The sequence below is a fragment of the Mobula hypostoma genome, chromosome 2 (assembly GCF_963921235.1).
Source record: "Mobula hypostoma chromosome 2, sMobHyp1.1, whole genome shotgun sequence".
In the NCBI taxonomy this organism is placed as follows: Eukaryota; Metazoa; Chordata; class Chondrichthyes; order Myliobatiformes; family Myliobatidae; genus Mobula; species Mobula hypostoma.
Genome location: NC_086098.1, coordinates 182827078 through 182847926, shown reverse-complemented (window position 1 = coordinate 182847926; position 20849 = coordinate 182827078). Strand labels below are relative to the sequence as shown.

Sequence of the window (20849 nt, the reverse complement as noted above, 5' to 3'; positions counted from 1 at the left end):
ACTGCACGAGTTGGATAAGATGATAAAAGGCATTGTTAGAGTGGATGGGCAACGCGCGTTTCCCAGGGCAGGAATGGCTCGTAAGGGAGGGAGTTTTTACAGTCATTGGAGGAAAGTATAGGGGGGGTGTTAGAGGTAGGTTTTTACACAGTGATAGGTTCAGGAAATGAGCTACCTGGGGTGGTGGTAGAAGCAGATACATTAGGCACTTTGAAGAGGTTCTTAGATAGGAACATGGTTGATAGAAAAATGGAGAGCTATGCAAGAGGAAAGCTTTAAATTGATCTTGGAGTAGGTTGAAAGATCAGCACAACATCATGGGTCAATGGGCCTGTACTGTGCTCTATTGTTCCATGTTCTAATTTGTAGGTCAGTGGCTGAATTTAATGCGGATGTGGGGAGAGTAAAATTTGGGATTAATGTAAATGGTTTTTTGATGGCCAGTGCCAACTCGGTGGCCAAAGGAAAGGACCTCTTTCTTTGCTGTATCTCTCTATAACTCCGCCACTAGAAATGTAACACAAAAGATCATAAAATATAAACATGGCTTGTCAAGCAATTTCACTCCCTTTCTCATGCAGTAAATATGCGAACCAGCAGACGGTTATGAATCTGCAGAAGCATGAGGTGATGCTGGGAGCAGAGCTGAACAGCTGCCCCAGGGAAAAGCCGCCACAGCAGATCCGTCTTCAGAGGAAGGAGAAACCCAGACAGGTGAGTGCGATTTGGAGACAAGCTCTCACTTATCTTCACCTCAACTCATTAAGTTACAAACATTTGCAACTATAATCCCTCAAATAACTTGTATTTTCCATAGCAAGATTAAATACAACTTCCCAGAGTTCCTTGCACTCCCAACTGCAACTGGTAGGCACGTGCACTCTCTGTTCCGTATTTTGTGAACCTAATACTATTTTATAAAATTTAGTTTGTTTTTAAATTGATGCTTGTCCTCAGTTGTTACTAACACAGCCCCATCGTGTCCTAAAATCCCCTGAGATTTCTGCACTCGAGGGACTTCCGGTAGCGCTCATGGAGTGAAGTCGCGTTCTTGACTCGCTCCATTACCTCTGAGTTTTTTTTCCTCTATGGTCAGCTATACTTTAATTAACTATTAAGGCATCAACTCTTACAATACTTTGAATTAAACTGAATTCTCCGACAACTGGATGGAACTTAGATCTGCTATGTCTAAGAACGGGAAAAACGGCAAGGATGGTAAACCTCCGGTTAAACCGAAAGCTACGGATCTCCCCCCGACTGAATCACCGGTGACTTTGAAAGCTATATCGGAGTTAATTCAGAGGGAAATTTTAACCTCTGTTAGGGAGATGATTCGTACGGAAATTGCAGACTCTGTTAAAGACCTGATTCATACGGAAATCTCAATTAATCTCCAGAAAATTGCCAATTCAATTGATAAGATGCAAACATTTATTGCGGAACATCAGTCGGCTATAACTGATCTTCAAAAATTCGCGCAACAAAGTGAGCTTAAGATGGGGAAAATCGAAGAAACAATTAATGTAATGAACAAGAAACTTGACTTTCTGACTTTTAAAAACTCTGACTTGGAATCTAGAATGCGACGGCAGAATTTACGAATGATTGGCGTGAGGGAAGCTGTGGAATCTAACAACCCCATGAAGTATTTTTCTCAACTTTTAAAAGATGCATTCCCTACTGTATTTCCTGACCAACCACCGCTACTGGATCGTGTTCACAGAATCCCATCATACTCGTCTAGGTCAGATAGACCTAGGCATGTTATCTTACGTTTTCATTACTTTCAAGACAAGGAGAGACTGTTTCGATTCGCTCGATCTAAAGGTTTCATTGATTTTTCGGATCTTACGTTCCGATTCGTGGAAGATTTCAGTAAACCAATCTGGGACCAACGGGTTTGCTACAGATCTGTGATGTCGGAATTCTATAAGATGGATTTAAGACCAGCGTTGCTGTACCCTGCACGTCTAAGGATTCGCATGTCAGATGGAGTCCTTCGTTTTTTTGATTCTCCATCGGATGCCCAGAGTTATCTGGATCAACTTTCACCTTCAACATCTTAATTGCTATTTTTTTTAATTATCTCTGTTGATTGGAGGCTGTGAATTGGTTGGTTTTAACTTTTTCGTGCCCTATTTGGGCAGAAAAGTTTATTTTTGATTTCTTAATATGGTTGCTAAACTTTCTTTTCAACTGCGTCATTTCTTTCTTTTCCCAGGGGATTCTGGGTGGTTACTTCCTTTTTGTCATCTTACGTATTTCCTGTGTGGCCTTAAATTTTGTAGTTTTTTTAAATTTTATTCTGTTTTGCTTTTTATAACCACTTTATGTCAATAATCTTATTTTTTCTTGTTGTTGTGTTTATTCATGGGTTTGGGGTTTATTGTGGTTTTTTTTAATATATATTTTCTGGCTTTTGTTCTGTTGTGTGTGTATTTTAATTGAGTTACCTTTTTTTTACTTTTTTACTGTTTTACAATTAGCTGATCTTTTTCATATTTATACCTTTTTTTTTAGGGAGCGTATACCGGAAGTCATGGGGGTAGTTTTAGCGCTTGCTTCTTTCGGGCGGGTCTGCTTTAGATTTTGCCTTGGGGTCTTGGGGCGGAGGGTGGTGGGAGGGGCTTCAAGTTTTAGTTTTTTTCTCTTTGGGCTATATACATTATTGAAGTACTGGTTGCGTCCTTTTTCCCGGTATTTTTCATATGTTCTGTTTCCTCTCCGGGTTTGTGGGTCGAGCCTATCGTCAATCCTCCTTGTTGTGGGTTGACTTTAGGATTTATGGAGTCTATTATTAATTTTGTCTCCTGGAATACTAACGGTCTTAATCATCCTATTAAAAGGAAAAAAGTTTTTAAAGTGCTCCGGAGACTTAAAGCACAAATTTTATTTTTACAAGAGACCCATGTACGGAGGGGGGACAGACTACGTTTTTTTTAATTCTGGAAGGGACAACAATTTCATTCGAACTCCAATGCTAAGATTCGAGGCGTCTCTATTTTTATAGATTCCTCAGTTACTTTTATACAACAGGATATTATTTCTGATCCGAATGGTAGATTTTTATTGGTTAGTGGTTTACTATTTAATAAAAAAGTAGTTTTGGTTAATGTTTATGCTCCTAATATGGATTGTCCGGAATTTTATAAATCATTGTTTAATCAGTTTCCGAATTTGAACGAGTTTTCATTGATCTGGGGCGGAGATCTTAATACCTGTTTGTCTCCAGCTTTGGACCGTTCGGCTCCTTTACGGACCTTACCTAATAAATCTGCAAATTTGATTAATTTTTTCCTTTCTGATTCTGGGTCGACGGATATTTGGCGTTTTCTGCATCCTCAGGAAAAAGATTTTTCCTTCTTTTCACATGTTCATCATTCCTATTCAAGAATTGATTATTTTTTTATTGATTCTCGTCTTATTCCTTCAGTGATTAAATGTGATTATGATTCTATAACCATTTCGGATCATGCTCCACTTAAGCTTTCTATTAAAATTATGGCCAATATACCAAATAATAGACAATGGCGTTTTAATTCGCTGTTGCTTCAGGACTCTGACTTTGTTAACTTTATGAATGAACAGATTGAGCTTTTTTTTACAATTAACCATACAGGGGATATTTCGGTTAACACTCTTTGGGACACTTTTAAAGCCTATATTCGGGGTCAGATTATTTCGTATTCTGCTGCTTTGAGGAAGAAACAGAAGCAGGAGGAGATGGCAATTGTGGACAAGATTAAAGAAATTGATAAGAAATATGTTATGGCTCCTTCTGAGGAGTTATACAAACAAAGAACTGAACTTCAAATGGAACACAGTTTACTACTCTCGTCCTCGATTGTAAACCAATTAAAGAAAACAAGAAGTGACTTTTATGTTCACAGTGACAAAATTGGCAAGCTGCTGGCTAATCAATTGAAATCTAATTATGTTAAATCTCAAATCAATCAGATTTATAACCAAAATGATCGATTGATACTGGATCATGTGGGGATTAATCAAACCTTTTGTGATTTTTATTCTTCTTTATATCAATCAGAGTCTCCTCGAGATTCTAAATATATGAATGATTTTTTAGATAAGTTAGACTTCCCTCAGATTTCACAGGATATGTCTTCTTTATTAGATACTTCCATTACAATGGATGAGATTAAGAATGTTATTTTTTCTATGAATCTGGGGAAAGCTCCTGGCCCGGATGGGTTTACCGTTGAATTTTATAAATGTTTTGCTTCTTTATTGATCCCTTGGCTCTGTAGGGTTTTTGAGGCTTCTCTGAAACTTGGTAAACTTCCTGAATCTTTTAATAGAGCATCAATTTCTCTAATACTAAAGAAGGATAAAGACCCTGCTCAATGTGCATCTTATAGACCAATATCTTTATTAAATGTTGATTCTAAAGTTTTTTCTAAGTTATTAGCAAATAGACTAGAAAAAGTACTTCCTTCTATTATTTCGGAAGACCAAACGGGTTTTATTAAAGGTCGTTACTCTTTTTATAATATTCGTACATTGTTAAATATCATTTATACTCCCTCACAAAATGTTCCTGAGTGTGTTATTTCTTTAGATGCCGAGAAAGCTTTTGATAGAGTAGAATGGCCTTATTTATTTAAGGTGCTTGAAATGTTTAATTTTAGCTTGAAATTTATATCCTGGATTAAACTGTTATATCATTCCCCTGTAGCCTCAGTTCGTACTAACTCTTTAAACTCACCTTTTTTTCCTCTCTTTCGAGGTACTCGACAAGGCTGTCCTCTTAGTCCCCTATTATTTGATATTGCATTAGAACCTCTTGCAATTGCTATTCGAGAATCTTCAAATATTACTGGGATAACTCGGGGATTAAAGTCCCATAAATTATCACTCTATGCTGATGATTTACTTTTATATATTTCTAATCCTGAGAAATCCATTCCTGCTGTTTTAGAGTTATTAGCACAATTTGGTTTTTTTTCAGGTTATAAATTAAATCTTAGTAAGAGTGAACTTTTTCCGATTAATAAACATCTTCCCTTATATTATAAATTTCCATTTAAATTGATTAATAATTATTTTTCATATCTTGGGATTAAAATTACTTGTAAATACAAAGATTTATTTAAGACTAACTTTTTACCATTAATAGACCATATTACTCAACTTTCATCTAAATGGTTTCCCTTATATTTAACTTTGATTGGTCGTATTAATGCAGTTAAGATGTTTTTTTTGCCAAAATTTTTATATGTGTTTCAGGCATTACCAATTTTCGTTCCAAAATCTTTCTTTGATAAAGTTGACTCTAAAATTTCTTCATTTATTTGGCAGAATAAGAATCCGAGACTGGGTAAAATACATTTACAGAAAGCTAAGAGAGATGGAGGTTTAGCATTACCTAACTTTAGATTCTATTATTGGGCTATTAATATTCGACATATGAAATTTTGGTTACTTGATCAGGACATACTATCTATTCCTAAATGGGTAGCATCGGAACTACAATCTGTTCAGGGTTATACACTTGGCTCTATTTTAGGCTCCTCTCTCCCTTTTGATTCGAAACGCCTTAAGCAGGTCTCTAACCCGATAGTTAAATATGCTTTGCGCATTTGGTTTCAATTCAGAAAATTTTTTGATCTTAATCAATTCGGGTTAGCGATTCCTATTTTAGGTAACATTTTTTCCTCCCTCTTTTACGGATCACGCTTTTCAAACTTGGAAGACTAAGGGTATTTTACGGTTTTTGGATTTATTTTTAGATGGTTCCCTTATGTCTTTTGAACAATTATCTAATAAATATAACTTATCAAGAATACATTTTTTTAGATATTTACAAGTTAGAAATTTCCTAAGTACTATACTTTCTTCCTTTCCAATGCTTCCTCCTACATATATTTTAGATTCGATAATTAACCTCAATCCATGTCAGAAAGGTGCATCGGCTATGATTTATAATATTATTATGAAACTTAGGAAAGCTCCATTTGATAAGATTAGGGTAGATTGGGAACAGGAATTGGGGCTTACCATTTCTGTGGATGATTGGGGGCAGATTTTACAATTAGTTAATACTTCCTCTATTTGTGCTAAACATTCCCTAATTCAATTTAAAGTGGTTCATAGAGCACATATGTCCAAAGATAAGTTAGCGCGTTTTTACTCGCATATTAATCCTTTCTGTGATAGATGTTCGGGGCAGATAGCCTCTTTAACTCATATGTTTTGGTCTTGCCCTACTTTGGAAACTTTTTGGAGAGACATTTTCAATATTATTTCTAAGGTATTAAATATAGATATCTCTCCTCACCCTATTACTGCTATCTTTGGACTACCTAAAATTTCTAGTAATCTTTCCCCTTCAGCCCGTAGAATGATTGCATTTCTTACTTTAATGGCGAAAAGATGTATTTTACAACATTGGAAAGAGCTTAATGCTCCAACTACCTTTTTTTGGTTTTCTCAGACGATTTTATGTTTGAATTTGGAGAAAATTAGAAGTAACCTTTATGATTCTTCATTTAAATTTGAACAGATTTGGGGACCTTTTATTCGATATTTTCATTTAATGTAATATTTACCCTTCTTGTTTTTTTTTCACTGTTTTTAATGGAGGTCGGGATTGAGGACGTGATTTTAAGTTTAACTCTGTTTGGTTTCAAGTTAGCCCATTGCTTTGCTTTGCTTTTAGTTAGTTGCACGGTGGGTTTTTTTTTTGGGGGGGGGTTTTTTTCTTTTTTTTCCATTGATATATATAAAATTTAGTATACTATTATGTTATCTTGGTTTCTTATGTTTAAATTACATTGTTTATAGTATTTTTTTTGGTATTGATACCTTTTGGAATTTTATTATACTTTAACATTGTATTAATGTTTATATGGCTTACCTTTTTTGTATACTTATTCAATAAAAAGATTTAAAAAGAAAAGAAAGAGATTTCTGCACTCTAACAATTCTGGCATCTCCACTATTTTACCATTAGTTGCAGCTACCAAGGTCATAAACCCTGGTATTACCTTCCTAGAAATACCATGATTCCAATTCCTTTCCATCAAAATGTATCTTAACCCAATCTCTTTGAAACTGTCCTCACCTGACTTTGTATCTTGTCAATCAGTGTCAAGTTTTACAGCCATGACACTCATGTGAAGCCCTTTGGGTTGTTTCACCACAGTGAAAGGGCTAGTCATCATTGTCATTAAAGAATTACTCTTGTCGTCTGAGAGACATCTCCTTGGGGCATGTTCTAAGTTTCTTTTGGTTTTTTAATCCTGAAGGTTACAACTAAGTTTAGGAGTAAACAGCAAATGGCAGAAAGTTGCAAGTTGCCAAGGGAACCAGCTGCTGTCCGTAATGCCCGGTACTTCAGAGGGTCCCATCTCAGCCGCCTGGAATATGACACCGTTCCAGACTCCTTCCGCGTGAGGCAAGTTTCTCAAATGATCTCTGCTGTCCTTTTATTGAGCAATTTTAATCTTTAAATTTCAGCCATCAAATGTATTTTTTCTGCTTGTATTTGTTGTCAACAAACTTCCATTTGACATTTGTTTGTTCTGTGGAAGAACTGCATGACTTGAACTATGTGAGTAGTTGAAGTTCATTGCAAATCTCTGATGTAACTTAATGTAATGATGCTCCATAATGTGAATTCTCTATGGAAGGTGTAATTAAGCTCCAAAGAGAACTCATTATAGACGTCTGCATTAATAGGAAGTCCATACTTCCACTTTATGGAACTGGAGCAGTTCTTCATGTCTTCTGAGCCATTGCTAGTTCAGTCTGGGGTCATATGTTGTCCTGTGATCAATTGCCACAGCCTGAGAAATTTATATAATTCTATCAGTGCAAGATTCTGCGAAGTACCAGCTTTATATTCTGTCTGGGCACCCTCCAACCTGAATGTATGAATATTGATTTTTCTTTCCAGTGAACAAAATATCCCCCTCCCTTCCTCTTTTTCCTGCTCTGACCTTTTACTTTTTCTCACTTGCTTATTACTTCTCCCTGGGCCCCCTCCTTCCTTTTCTTCTATGGTCCGCTCTCCTCTCCTGTCAGATTCTTTCTTCTCCATCCCTTCACCTTTCCCACCCACCTGGCTTCACTTGTCACCTTCCAACAAGGCTCCCTCCCCTCACTGTTCATTTCAGGCATCTCCCCCTTTCCCTCCAGTCCTGAAGAAGGGTCTCGGCCCAAAACGTCGACTGTTTACTCCTATCCATAGATGCTGCCTGACCTGCTGAGTTCCTCCAGCATTTTGTGCGCATTGCCAGTTTCACTTCTCTTCCTTTGTTATAAGGCTAATTTAACACATCCTTTATTGGCATTTGTAACTAGAGAACAGCGAAAATCAGTGAAAAAAATTAAGAGTTATATGAAATAAGGAATCCTGTGCTATAATAGAATGCCAATGAGCCATTCAGTGTTGCTGGGACTTAGAGCAGAAAATGCTAATCAACAGGTCATCTGCCACTTTAATTGTCTGCCTTTCACCTACTCTGTTGAAGTGATGCCTTACACAAGTGCAAGAAACTGTATCTCATCAACCCAGGTATCCTGCAGCTCTCAGATTACCAGCTTTGTACTTAGGCCCACAAATGTAGCTGTAACATTCTGTTCCAATTTATGATTCCCTCTCTTCTGTCACTAATTATCGCTTTGACAACATGGTCTTCACTCTGTCACACGTTTCCCCAGTTCTCTCCAACTGTCCCCCTTCCAGAGTTTAAAAGATGCTCATTCAGCTTCAGATTAGCTAATTCCCATATACACCATGATGCAATGAAATTCCCTGTTCATGCGAAGCTGACAGATTAACAGTAAATGGAACAATGAGCGCAGAAGCAATGGAATGCTGCAAAAAGAAATACTAAACTGACGATCATGAAAGAGGTAGAATTAAGGATTCAAAATCATGACAGCACCATCAGGAAGGACATAGAAAACCTTCAGCGCAATACAGGCCCTTTGACCCACAACGCTGTACCAAACATGTACTTTACTTTAAAAATTACCTAGAGTTACTCATAGCCCTCTAATTTTCTGAGCTGCATGTACCTATCCCGGAGTCTCTTAAGAGACCCTATTGTATCCACCTCCATCACCATCGCTGGCAGCCCATTCCACACACTCACCACTCTCTGCGTAAAAAACTTACCCCTGACATCTCCTCTGTACCTACTTCCAAGCACCTTAAAACTATGCCCTCTCATGCTAGCCATTTCAGCCCTGGGAAAAAGCCTCTGACTATCCACACGGTCAATGCCTCTCATCATCTTGTACACCTCTATCAGATCACCTTTCATCCTCCATCGCTCCAAGGAGAAAAGGCCGTTCACTCAACCTATTCTCATAAGGTACGCCCTCCAATCCAGGCAACATCCTTGTAAATCTCCTCTGCACCCTTTCCATGGTTCCCACATCCTTCCCGTAGTGAGGTGACCGGAACTGAGCACAGCACTCCAAGTGGGGTCTGACCAGGGTTACATTACCTCTCAGCTCTTGAACTCAGTCCCACGGTTGATGAAGGCCAATGCACCATATGTCTTCTTAACCACACAATCAACCTGTGCAGCAGCTTTGGGTGTCCTATGGACTCGGACCCCAAGATCCCTCTGATCCTCCACACTGCCAAGAGTCTTACCATTAATACTATATTCTGCCATCATATTTGACCTACCAAAATGAACCACCTCACACCTACCTGGATTGAACTCCATCTGCCACTTTTCAGCCCAGTTTTGAATCCCTATTGATGTCCCGCTGTAACCTCTGACAGCCCTCCCCACTGTCCACAACAACCCCAACCTTTGTGGCATCAGCAAATTTACTAACCCATCCCTCCAATTCCTCAGCCAGGTCATTTATAAAAATCACGAAGAGAAGGGGTCCCAGAGCAGATCCCTGAGGCACACCACTGGTCACCGACCTCCATGCAGAATATGACCTGTCTACAGCCACTCTTTGCCTTCTGTGGGTAAGCCATTCTGGATCCACAAAGCAAGGTCCCCTTGGATCCCATGGCTCCTTACTTTCTCAATAAGCCTTTTATGGGGGTACCTTATCAAATGTCTTGCTGAAATCCATATACACTACATCTACTGCTCTACCTTCATCAATGTGGTTAGTCACATCCTCAAAAAATGCAATCAGGCTCATAAGGCACGACCTGCCTTTGACAAAGCCATGCTGACTATTCCTAATCATATGATGCCTCTCCAAATGTTCAAAATCCTACATCTCAGGATCTTCTCCATCAAATTTCCAAGCACTGAAGTAAGATTCACTAGTCTATAATTTCCTGGGCTATCTCCACTCCCTTTCTTGAATAAGGGAACAACATCTGTAACCCTCCAATCCTCCGGAACCTCTTCTGACCCCACTGATGATGCAAAGATCATTGCCAGAGGATCAGCAATCTCCTCCCTCACCTCCCACAGTAGCCTGGGTACATCTCGTCCGGTCTCGGTGACTTATGCAACTTTATGCTTTCCAAAAGCTCCAGTACATCCTCTTTCTTAATGTCTGTGTGCTGTAGCTTTTCAGTCCACTGTAAGTCATTCCTACAATCGCCAAGGTCCTTAGTGAATACTGAAGCAAAGTATTCATTAAGTACCTCCGCTATCTCCTCCGGTTCCATACACTCTTTTCCACTGTCAAACTTGATTGGTCACATTCTGTTACGTCTTATCCCCTTGCTCTTCACATACTTGTAGAATGCCTTGGGGTTTTCCTGAATCCTGTTTGCCAAGACCTTCTCATGGACCCTTCTGGCCCTCCTAATTTCATTCTTAAGCTCCTTCCTGCTTGCCTTATCATTTTCTAGATCTCTATCATTACCTGGTTTTTTGAAACTCTCATAAGCTTTTCTTTGCTTGTCTAGATTTTCAACAGTCTTTGTACACCGTGGTTCCGGTTCCTGTATGTTACCATTCTTTCCCGAATGGCCTACTCCTGCACCTATTTTCTAAGTTTCTATGTTTCTGTTTCATTGGAACATACCTATGCAGAATGCCACACAAATATCCCCTGGACATTTACCACAATTCTGCTGTACATTTCCCTGAGAACATCTGTTCCCAATTTATGCTTCTAAGTTCCTGCCTGATAACTTCATATTTCCCCTTACTCCAATTAAACACTTTCCTAACTTGTCTGTTCCTATCCATCTCCAATGCTATGGTCAATCAGATTGAATTGTGATCACTATCTCCAAAATGCTCTCCCATTGAGAGACCTGACACCTGACCAGGTTCAGCTTCTTCTCTTGTAGGCTTATCTACATATTGTGTTGGGAAACCTTCCTGAACACACCTAACAAACTCCACCCCATCTAAACCCCTTGCTCTGGGGAGATGCTAATCAATATTGGGGAAATTAAAATTTCCCACCACGACAACCCTGTTATTATTGCACCTTTCCAGAATCTGTCTCACTATTTGCTCCTCGATGTCCCTGTTACTATTGAGTGGTCGATTAAAAAAAACACCAGTAGAGTTACTGACCCCTTCCTGTTCCGAACTTCCACTCACAGAGACTCAGTAGACAATCCCTCCATGACTTCCTCCTTTTCTGCAGCTGTGACACTATCTCTGATCAGCAGTGCCATGCCCCCACCTCTTTTGCCTCCCTCCCTGTCCTCTCTGAACACCTAAAACTTGGCACTCTTATGTAGCTATCCCTGCCCCTGAGCTATCCAAGTCTCTGTAATGGCCACAACATCACAGCTCCAAGTACTGAACTACGCTCCGAGTTCATCCACTTTGTTCACATTACTCCTTGCATTAAAATAGACATATCTCAAACCATCAGTCTGAGCGTATCCCTTCTCTATCATCTGCTTATCCTCCCTCTCACACTGTCTACAAGCTTTCTTGATTTGTGAGCCAACCACCCCTTCCTCCATATCTTTAGTTTGGTTCCCACCCCCCCAGCAATTCTAGTTTAAACTCTCCCTAATAGCCTTAGCAAACCTCCCTGCCAGGATATTGGTCCCCCTTGGATTCAAGTGCAACCCGTCCTTTTTGTACGGTCATGCCTACCCCAAAAGAGGTCCCAATGATCCAAAAATCTGAATCCCTGCCCCCTGTTCCAATCACTCAACCAGGCATTAATCCTCCACCTCACTCTATTCTTATACTCACTGTTGCCTGGCACAGGCAGTAATCCCAAGATTACTACCTTTGAGGCCCTGCTTCTCAACTTCCTTCCTATCTCCATGTGGTCTGTTTTCAGGACCTCCTCCCTTTTCCTACCTATATCATTGGCACAGAGATGTTAAAGAGGTATTGACTCACAAGCAAGAATTTTCTTTGCACCCCGGTGTATAACAATGCTCTGGTTGTCTGAGCTTTCAAAATGCTAGATCTTCTAGAAGAAAAGGGATTTGCCATTGGCTACCCTTGATGATACTATTAGTCTTCCTGATACAACCCATTCTTCCTGTTTTGATGAAGGTCCCTTTACCCATGGATGCTGTTTGGCACACGGATGAAAAAAAAAACTAGGAAATTATGTGAGAGAAGAGTTCGATTGACCTTGAAATAGGTTAAAAGGGTCAGCACGACTTTGTGAGACAAAGAGCTCTGTTTTGTGACCTGCTAAGGGCTTCAAAAATGTTCTGATTTTTGGAAGGGGTATATTCAGCATTGACAGTTTAGTTTTGCTCCTAATTCTCTGAATTTGCATGCCTTCATGAACTTGAAAGTCCTTCAATCTACTTGTTTTCGTATTGGTTCTCCAGGTCCAGTTTCTCAATGGATGTTCGCTCTAATTCATCCCATGGGATACTTTTCTATGTATCCAATGAAAGGGAATCCACTTTTATGGCTCTCTTGCTTTCCAAAGGCCGTTTTGTCTTCTTGTTTGATATCAAAGGGAAGAAACTACGAATTGCAAGTAAAGAAAAGTATAATGATGGAATGTGGCACACAGTAAGTATCACAGATGCCCAAATGAGCTTTAAACAGGTTCTGTTCTTAATATTGACCCTCTAGTCAAACAATTTTCTAGACTTTAAATGGATAATTTTTTAAAGTTAATCTAATTTTTATTTTTTTCTGTGGAGAATGGCTCAGACAACTTAATTTTGTATAATCAATGCTACTATGACCTTTTTAAGTTTGATAATAGCATCTCTTATTCAGCCAGGTGTACCCAAGTGTAATTGTGATGGGAGCATTTAGCATTTATGATTTGTCAACATTGAATCTTCATGTTAAATCTGAACAGGCTGACAAGAAAGACAAATTCAAATTGATCAAAGGTGATTCTCGTTACATCCCAAATGAAAATTTTGTAATTACTTATAGTGGAACCTCAGACTTGCCCATATTTATACAGTGGATTTCAGTTAATTGGAACACATCAAGAATTGAATACATATGGGCCCAATTAAGCAGCTACCCCAATTAGTCGACGTTTAGTGGAAATAGTTAAAAAGCTATAAAATAGACAAACTGAGTAACAAAGTAAGTATTTAAATGAAATAAAGAACAATTTAGAACACTACAAAACCGACTGCAGTACTATAAGACTGTATATTAGTTCCTAATACTTACTGACAGAGGAATTCATCTGCATCATGTTCTCTTAACTGTAAGTGATCAAAATCAGTGCAGACACCTTGTGCAGATAATGGACTGCCTTCATACAATGATGTCGACGATTGCATCATCCAAGTCTTCATTTTCACTAACATTTAAGATGTCACCTTCAAAGTAGAAACTACGAAGAATTTGATACCTTCAACTTCTCTGTAGTTCCTAACTAGAAATAGTGAAATCATTTCTTTCACTCCCAGCTGTTTCTGGCATCTTCAAGCCTGAATGTTTGAAACTGCAGTGAGCAAAACAGTTCTGAACTTCCTTGCTGCTTTTTGAATACAAACACATGCAACTGACCGCTATATAAAGACTGTTCGCTCAAACACATTGTAGTGTCTCACGGCTATGCAAGTGCATGTAACAAATACCAGTAGGAAACTTCGGCAACAGTCTCTTGCCCCAATTAAGCAGCATTGTGTCCCAAATAAAAGAAGGGAAACCTGACAGCTTCCTTGATTAATTTTCTGTAAGAGTTGTCCTAAATTATGATTAAGCAATGGCCCAATTCACAGAATCCACTGTATTCCCCAAAATAAATATAAAATCAAGATGGTTGAGGTAAGGCAAATGATCACAGACTTTTTCCCTGAGGAAGGAACATCTAAAACTAGAGGTTGTAAGTTTAAGGTGAGAGGTGAAATAAACTGGGGAATTGAGGGGCAACTTTTTCCACAGAGTTTAGTATGTATGTAGAATGAGCTGCCAGAGGAAGCTGTAGAGTTGAGTACAATTACAATGTTTAAAAGACTTTTAGACAGATACATGGATAGAGCTTACAGAGATTTGGGGCAAATGGGTGGAGCTCAGATAGACAACTTGTTTGGCACGAACCAAGTTAGACTGAAGGGCTTGTTTCTATGTGGCATAGCTTCATGACTTTATGCAGTAAATCTGCATTGCCTTGCAGACCAAAGAGATGCGGAATGCACAATTTTCAGTTCTATCCATGTAATGGGATACTATGTACTAGAACTTGTTTGAAGTAACAGGTCCAAGTACATCTTTGGCAGAGGCTTCCTTCCTGGGTACTAGAATATAGGGAGATTGCAGTGGAGCAAATGAACCCAAGTTGATGGGAAGCTCGGTCAAAAAAAAAGCTTCAACTTCAACAACTGGACTTAATGACTTTGTGTCTTTTGTCGCAGTGATGCCTGAATGACATTTCAGCCCCAGCTTAATAGAATGTTACCTGAACATGTACAAGAATTATTAATTGAAACATTTGAGGTTTGTTATTGGGTTTCCTAATTTTTGCACCAAATTCCTGTCCAGTTGGAAGTGATGTTGCTTTGAGGAAAAGCAACTTTTCTCTGATGTAAAATTTCAGCCCTGAAGAACCCAGTTGAAAAGACTAGATAGTTTCCCGAATCTTCAATGTGATGGATGGGAAGTTGAACTCACTCAAAGACAGACATACCATGCTGATATTTTTAATAGCCTAACTGCCAGTGCATTTTTCACTTTTTCTAATGGAAGAGTAGACCCAAACCAACAATGTTAAATTATTGCTTTCCAAATGCAGAGCTGTTGACAGGAATAAGAATGTTCTTCATTCACCAGTATGAGGGCACATTGACACTATTAGAATTTAGCTAGTCCAGATTGCTTGGTACTATAATTGACTGTAGCTTGCCAAAATACAAAACTGGGCTTTTTCCCCAAAAAGTATTACAATTGTGTATGCCTGTACAAAATGTACAAAACTCACTGTTTTATTGACTTTCAACTCCTCGCCTCCAATTGAGCCCAGGAACGATTACAATTCCTGCTGTAGTCAGGTAACCCACAAGCAATCACAATCCAAGTGGTTTAATTGTGAAATGTATCATTTCCAGATATTTTTCAGCAGAGACAGAAACCAAGGGCAGTTGGTGATCGATGGTCTGCGAGCACAATCCCGGAGAATCTCAGTCACAGCTTTCCTGGATGTCAGAGCTCCATTCTACATAGGAGCCGTGCCAAAAGGAAAAGCGAGGAGGATTAATCAGGTAAAATGCATTGTACACGTTTAAAACCTGTGGCTGTGATGTAAAATTTGTACCAGGATGTGAATCTCTAACTCCCATGTGAATTTAGCCATGAGTGTTGAAGTATTTTGATACACTGCCTCGCTGCACACCATTTTCTGTCATCCAGTTGCTACAGCCCGTTCTCTACCTCTTGATTATACATTTCAAAGCAAGTAGTTCCCTCTCTTGATACCACTAGGTTATTTTAAAGGGACCTGAAACAGCAGTGTAATACCGTAAGACATGGGAGCAGAATTAGGCCATTTGGCCCAACAAGTCTGCTCCACCATTTCATCATGGCTGATCCATTCCCCTACCTTCTCCCTGGAACCTTTTATACCCTGACTAATCAAGAACCTATCAACCTCTGCCTTAAGTACACCCAATTACCTGGTTTCCACACAGCCACCTGTGACAACAAATTCCACAGGCTGAAGGAATTTCTCCTACTCTCTGTTCTAAATGGACATCCCTCTATTCTGAGGCTGTACCCTCTGGTCCTAGACTCCCCCACTCTTGGAAACATCTCTTCACATCCATTCCATCTAGGTCTTTCAATATTTGATGGGTTTCAATTAGATTCCCCCCAATTCTTCTAAATTCCCAGAGCCATCAATTGATCCTCATACGATAATCCTTTTATTGCCACAATCAATCTTGTGAACCTCCTCTGAACTCTCTCCAATGTCAGCAAATCCTTTCTTAAATAAGGGATCCAAAACCGCTCACAGTGAGGCCTCACCAGTGCCTTATAAAGCCTCACCATTACATCAATTCTTTTATATTCTAGTCCTCTCAAAATTAATGCTAACATTGCACTTGTCTTCCTTACCACCAACTCAACTCTCAAATTAACCTTTAGGGAATCCTGCACGAGGTCCCCCAAGTCCCTCTGCATCTCAGATTTTTGAATTTTCCTCCCATGACCAAGTAAAGTCCTAGGCAGTTACAGTCAGTAGTGCCCTGGTCCTTTCCTTTAGAGGCCTGTGTCCAGCATGCCCAATGTAATATTAATCCCTTGAAAATAATAATCTATCCTACTTTAGGAATCTCTTCTTTGCAGAGCTTCGCATTCATTGTAGAAGTCATTCTGAGTGAACTGCTTTGAATATTAAAGTCCTGTATTGCACTTTGTTTCAGGGTGCTTCTGCCTCCAGGTTTAACGGTTGTATCCGAAACTTCCAGCTGGATGGAAAACCAATGGAGCCCCCTTCACGGGATTACAACGTTACACCTTGTTTTGAGGGAAGTCTTGAAACAGGGATATTTTTCTCCAGTGCAGGAGGCTACGTGACTATAGGTATTAAAATCGAAATGTTACTCCCGCTACTTCTTATTAGCAGAGATAAGCTTCTTTAAAACTAACACTTCGTGGGGCAGCGTGATGTAGTAGCGTAATGCTTTATAGCATCAGTGGCCAGGGTTCAATTCCCACCGCTGTCTGTAAGTAGTTTGTACATTCTCCATATGTAGTGGTTACTTGAAACCAAACTAAAACCGCTGAGAGACTAAGCCAGGTTAATGGACAAAGGATGACAAACTTCCAAATAATAAATTTCCAAATCAAAAAAGGTACATTCTATCTTTTATTACAAGACCAGCAATGACAAATGATTATGTAGCAATTAAAAAAACTAACAAAACTAAATTAGCAATATAAGTCTAATTAGCAATCAACAAAAAAGTATTCACCGTAGCTCACCCCCTCTCCTCTAGACTAAATTAACGAAGACAAAACATGAATACATAACTGTACTTATTTGCTTATACCACCCCCACATGACAGATTACCATACTAAGTGTGCCAAAACAATACAATGCAGACAGAATATAAGATACATGGCTATTACACTGTGACTGTGTGGGTTTCCTCCCACATTCCAAAAAACATTCAAATTTAATTACATGGGTGTAATTGAGCTGAAAGGGCCTGTCAAAATAAAATAAAAAGCTGGAGGAAATCAGCAGGGCAGTTAGCATCAATAGATAGGTATAAACATTGACGTTTCGGTACAAGATCCTTCATCAGGACTGGAAAGGGGAATATGTCAGAATAAGGTGAGGGGGAAGGGAAGGAGTACAAGCTGATAGAAGTTGCCACCAGCATGGCCTGTTTTATCCCCAAGGACAGATATCTGTTCCAAGAAATCAATCTCTTACCTGAGGCAAGCACCAGCTATAGGAGATTCAGTGCCAACCCATTCCCACCGTTGTCTGTAGTAAGTTTGTACATTCTCCCTGTGACCACATTGGTTTCCTCCGGGTGCTCCGGTTTCTTCCTACAGTCCAAAGACCTACTGGCTAGTAGGTTAATTGGTCAGAGTAAATTACCCCGTGATTAGGCTAGGGTTGCTAGACAGCGCAGCTCAAAGGCCCAGTAGGGACTATTCCACACTGTATCTCATTAAATAAAAAAACTAAATGTTCTGATCTCATTTGTTGTTCACGCCATTTGGAAAAAATGCCCAATACCTGAAAATAAAACAAATCTGCATGGGTTAGAAATCTGAAATGAAATCAAATACTTGAAACACTGCAGATGTGTGGGAGGAGAAATAGGAGTTAATGTTTCAGGCCAAATACCCTCTGCCAGTGGCCACTATCATCTGACAAAGGAAATCAATCCTAAACATTAATTGCTTCCAGTGTTGCCTGTCTCCAGAGTGTTTCCAGCATTTTTCAGACACATCAGGGCTCTACTGCCTCCAGGTCACATTAGTTATTGATCAGAAATGGGACACATCGTTTATCCTTGCCCTTGTACCATTTATTCTAACTTCGGAAGTATTTTCCTTTTGTTTAGATGAATTTTTTGTACTTGACAAAGAGTATGAGCTAATGTTTGAAGTGCGACCCAGGAGTTTGTCAGGAATATTTTTCCATGTTGGACGAACACAAAGTCATTACTTCAGTCTGTATGCAGAGAATGGAAAGGTAAGAAACATTTGTCTTTTAAATCAGTATCTGGCTTCGTGATGCTTTTGAGAACTATCTGGATATGAAATATAGCTTAAGTTAACAGGGTCAGACCCATGATATTTTAAAAATATAACTGAATATGTTTTAACAGGCAAGGTCTCTAGTATTATTGGTAAGGTTCTAATTTGTTCTGTAACATAGTTAAACAGTAGTTTGTCTTTTAATACCTTTTTAACTATTTCCATGAAACTTCAGCTAATAGGGCCAAAATGTACTGGTCCTGATGTGTCCCAAATAACCGGAATCCACTGTACATTCTGACCAGTTGACGGCAAGAAATTTGGGAAGTGACCCGAGTAATAAATAGATATATTGCAGCAATATTAGAAATGGCAATTTGGGTATTGAGAGGTACGTAATGAGTTTGTGAGGTTCCAGGTTTATATAGATATCCATCTATTGCTTCTCTGTTTAGTGGTTAGCTTCACCAATGGTGTGAAACATTTGTTACATACTGATTATCATGGGTTTGAAAAAAATGTGAGACTAGCAGCAAGGCAGTTCTAATAAGTTGAGAGAAAACCTAGTTTCCAAAACTAAGCATTTCACGTGATGTGCTTCATACTTACAAAAGTAGCATATTGGCTATAAATATGTTATAAGGAAGATTTGGTAGAATGAACTGCATGTCCTTGTGGTGATTTTGACCTCATTCTCCCTTTCATTTTAAGGTTATTGTGAAGTTGAATAATGGGGCTGGGGGATTCTCTGCATCAGTCACTCCGGAACAGTCTCTGTGTGATGGACACTGGCATCGTTTAGCAGGTAAGTGTTTCCATGTATGGGTTTGAGTCCATGGCATAAAAAAGGGTTGGGAACCCCTTGGATCTAATTAGTGCCTGTCAGTAGGTGGTGATCATTCTATTTAGTGACCCTATTATTTTGGTCCATTAAATGGTTTGTCAACACTGTGTGTTACCTACCTCATGCTTTGTATTTTTTCCATAAAATGAAATATTAGTGTTCTGTTTATTTGTAACATTGACTTATTTTCCTCAGTTATCAAAAGGAATAATGTGATACAAATTGATGTGGATACTGAGCGTAATTACACAGTGGGACCATTGCATATTCCACATACCAATTCCAAACAGATCCTTTATGTGGGAGGCATACCAGGTCAGTTTTATTAATTGCGTTACAAATGTAATAAGTATAGGCAGCTGTGAAAATCATTAGCTTTTTATACATTGCTAGAGGCAGTATCCCCTTGGTTTTTGGGTAACAAATGCAGGTGAAGAACAAATGTGGTTTTCAGTAAATAGACCAGAATTTTGCAGAGATCCACTGCTTTTAATGAGGATGGCAGAAAAGTGTGATGGTTATGCACAGCATCCAAAGTTGCAAGTCCACATAACCCATGTTGGCAGATGATTGCTTTCCAAAATAAGTAACTCATCCATTAATTTACTGTGTTAGAAGAGGATACAAAGCGATTTTATCTTCAAATTGAGGATGGGGGTGAGAAAGCTTCGATCACAGAAGCCAGAAAATTTATTTGAACAGTCTAGGGTAATCTATTTCAGGTTAAATTTGTAATACTGCAATTTGTTATTTTTAAACTAAATGGATTTCCTTACACTATACAAGCTTAATTTGTTATGAAAGTTTGCATTGTTTGAAATTTGTCATTTTTATGCTTGCATATCTGAATATTTCTTTTTTATTTCAGACACTGTGCAAATTCCAACATTGTCTCCCATATATCACTCATTTGTTGGCTGTATAAAGAATTTCCAAATTAATCAGAAGTCAGTACAGTTAAATCAACCAAGATCTATACATGGTGGTGTTACTACCAGTGGCTGCCCATCATTGTAATCAGAATGGAAAGTATAAAACACTTTACCAAATTTGTTATAATTTTCAATCCACTTATGCACTTAAACTTGTACTGTATTTCAGAATTTTGCTGCGGATTTTTTATAAGCTATTTTTAATAGTCGTGGTATTTTGGAGGGAAAATATTTAAGGGGTAAAATTTATCCTGCAACACTGGTTTTACATGTGTAGCACTATGTGCAGAACACTGGTACATAATCAAAATAAAACTTGCTGTACTGTGTGGCTTGTCCATTTTGACTCACAGGTTGCTCTGATACAAGAAAGGACAAGTAGGTAGATATTCCTGTAATGCAGCTGGTACAAATGTCTCTGGGAGAGGGAGAAGTCAACCAAACTCATTTTAGTAAGCCAGATGAATAAAATTAATTTTGAGAATTCAGTTAAGAGTTCAAATGCAGCATTTGTTTGCAAAAATCTTCTGTAA

The 20849-nt window shown here is 38.8% G+C and overlaps 1 protein-coding gene across 1 annotated transcript in view; it reads left to right on the top strand.

The window, feature by feature from the left end:
* Positions 1-20583, top strand: part of lama5 (laminin, alpha 5) — a 377869-nt gene extending 357286 nt beyond the window's left edge. The window contains exons 72-80 of the mRNA XM_063041218.1: positions 582-714; positions 7269-7417; positions 12731-12920; positions 15428-15580; positions 16742-16901; positions 18405-18535; positions 19252-19345; positions 19580-19699; positions 20253-20583. Of these exons, the coding sequence (XP_062897288.1) occupies positions 582-714; positions 7269-7417; positions 12731-12920; positions 15428-15580; positions 16742-16901; positions 18405-18535; positions 19252-19345; positions 19580-19699; positions 20253-20401 (1279 nt within the window). The 3' untranslated portion in view covers positions 20402-20583. The remainder of the gene's footprint in view (positions 1-581; positions 715-7268; positions 7418-12730; positions 12921-15427; positions 15581-16741; positions 16902-18404; positions 18536-19251; positions 19346-19579; positions 19700-20252) is intronic.
* The last annotated feature ends 266 nt before the right edge of the window (positions 20584-20849 follow it).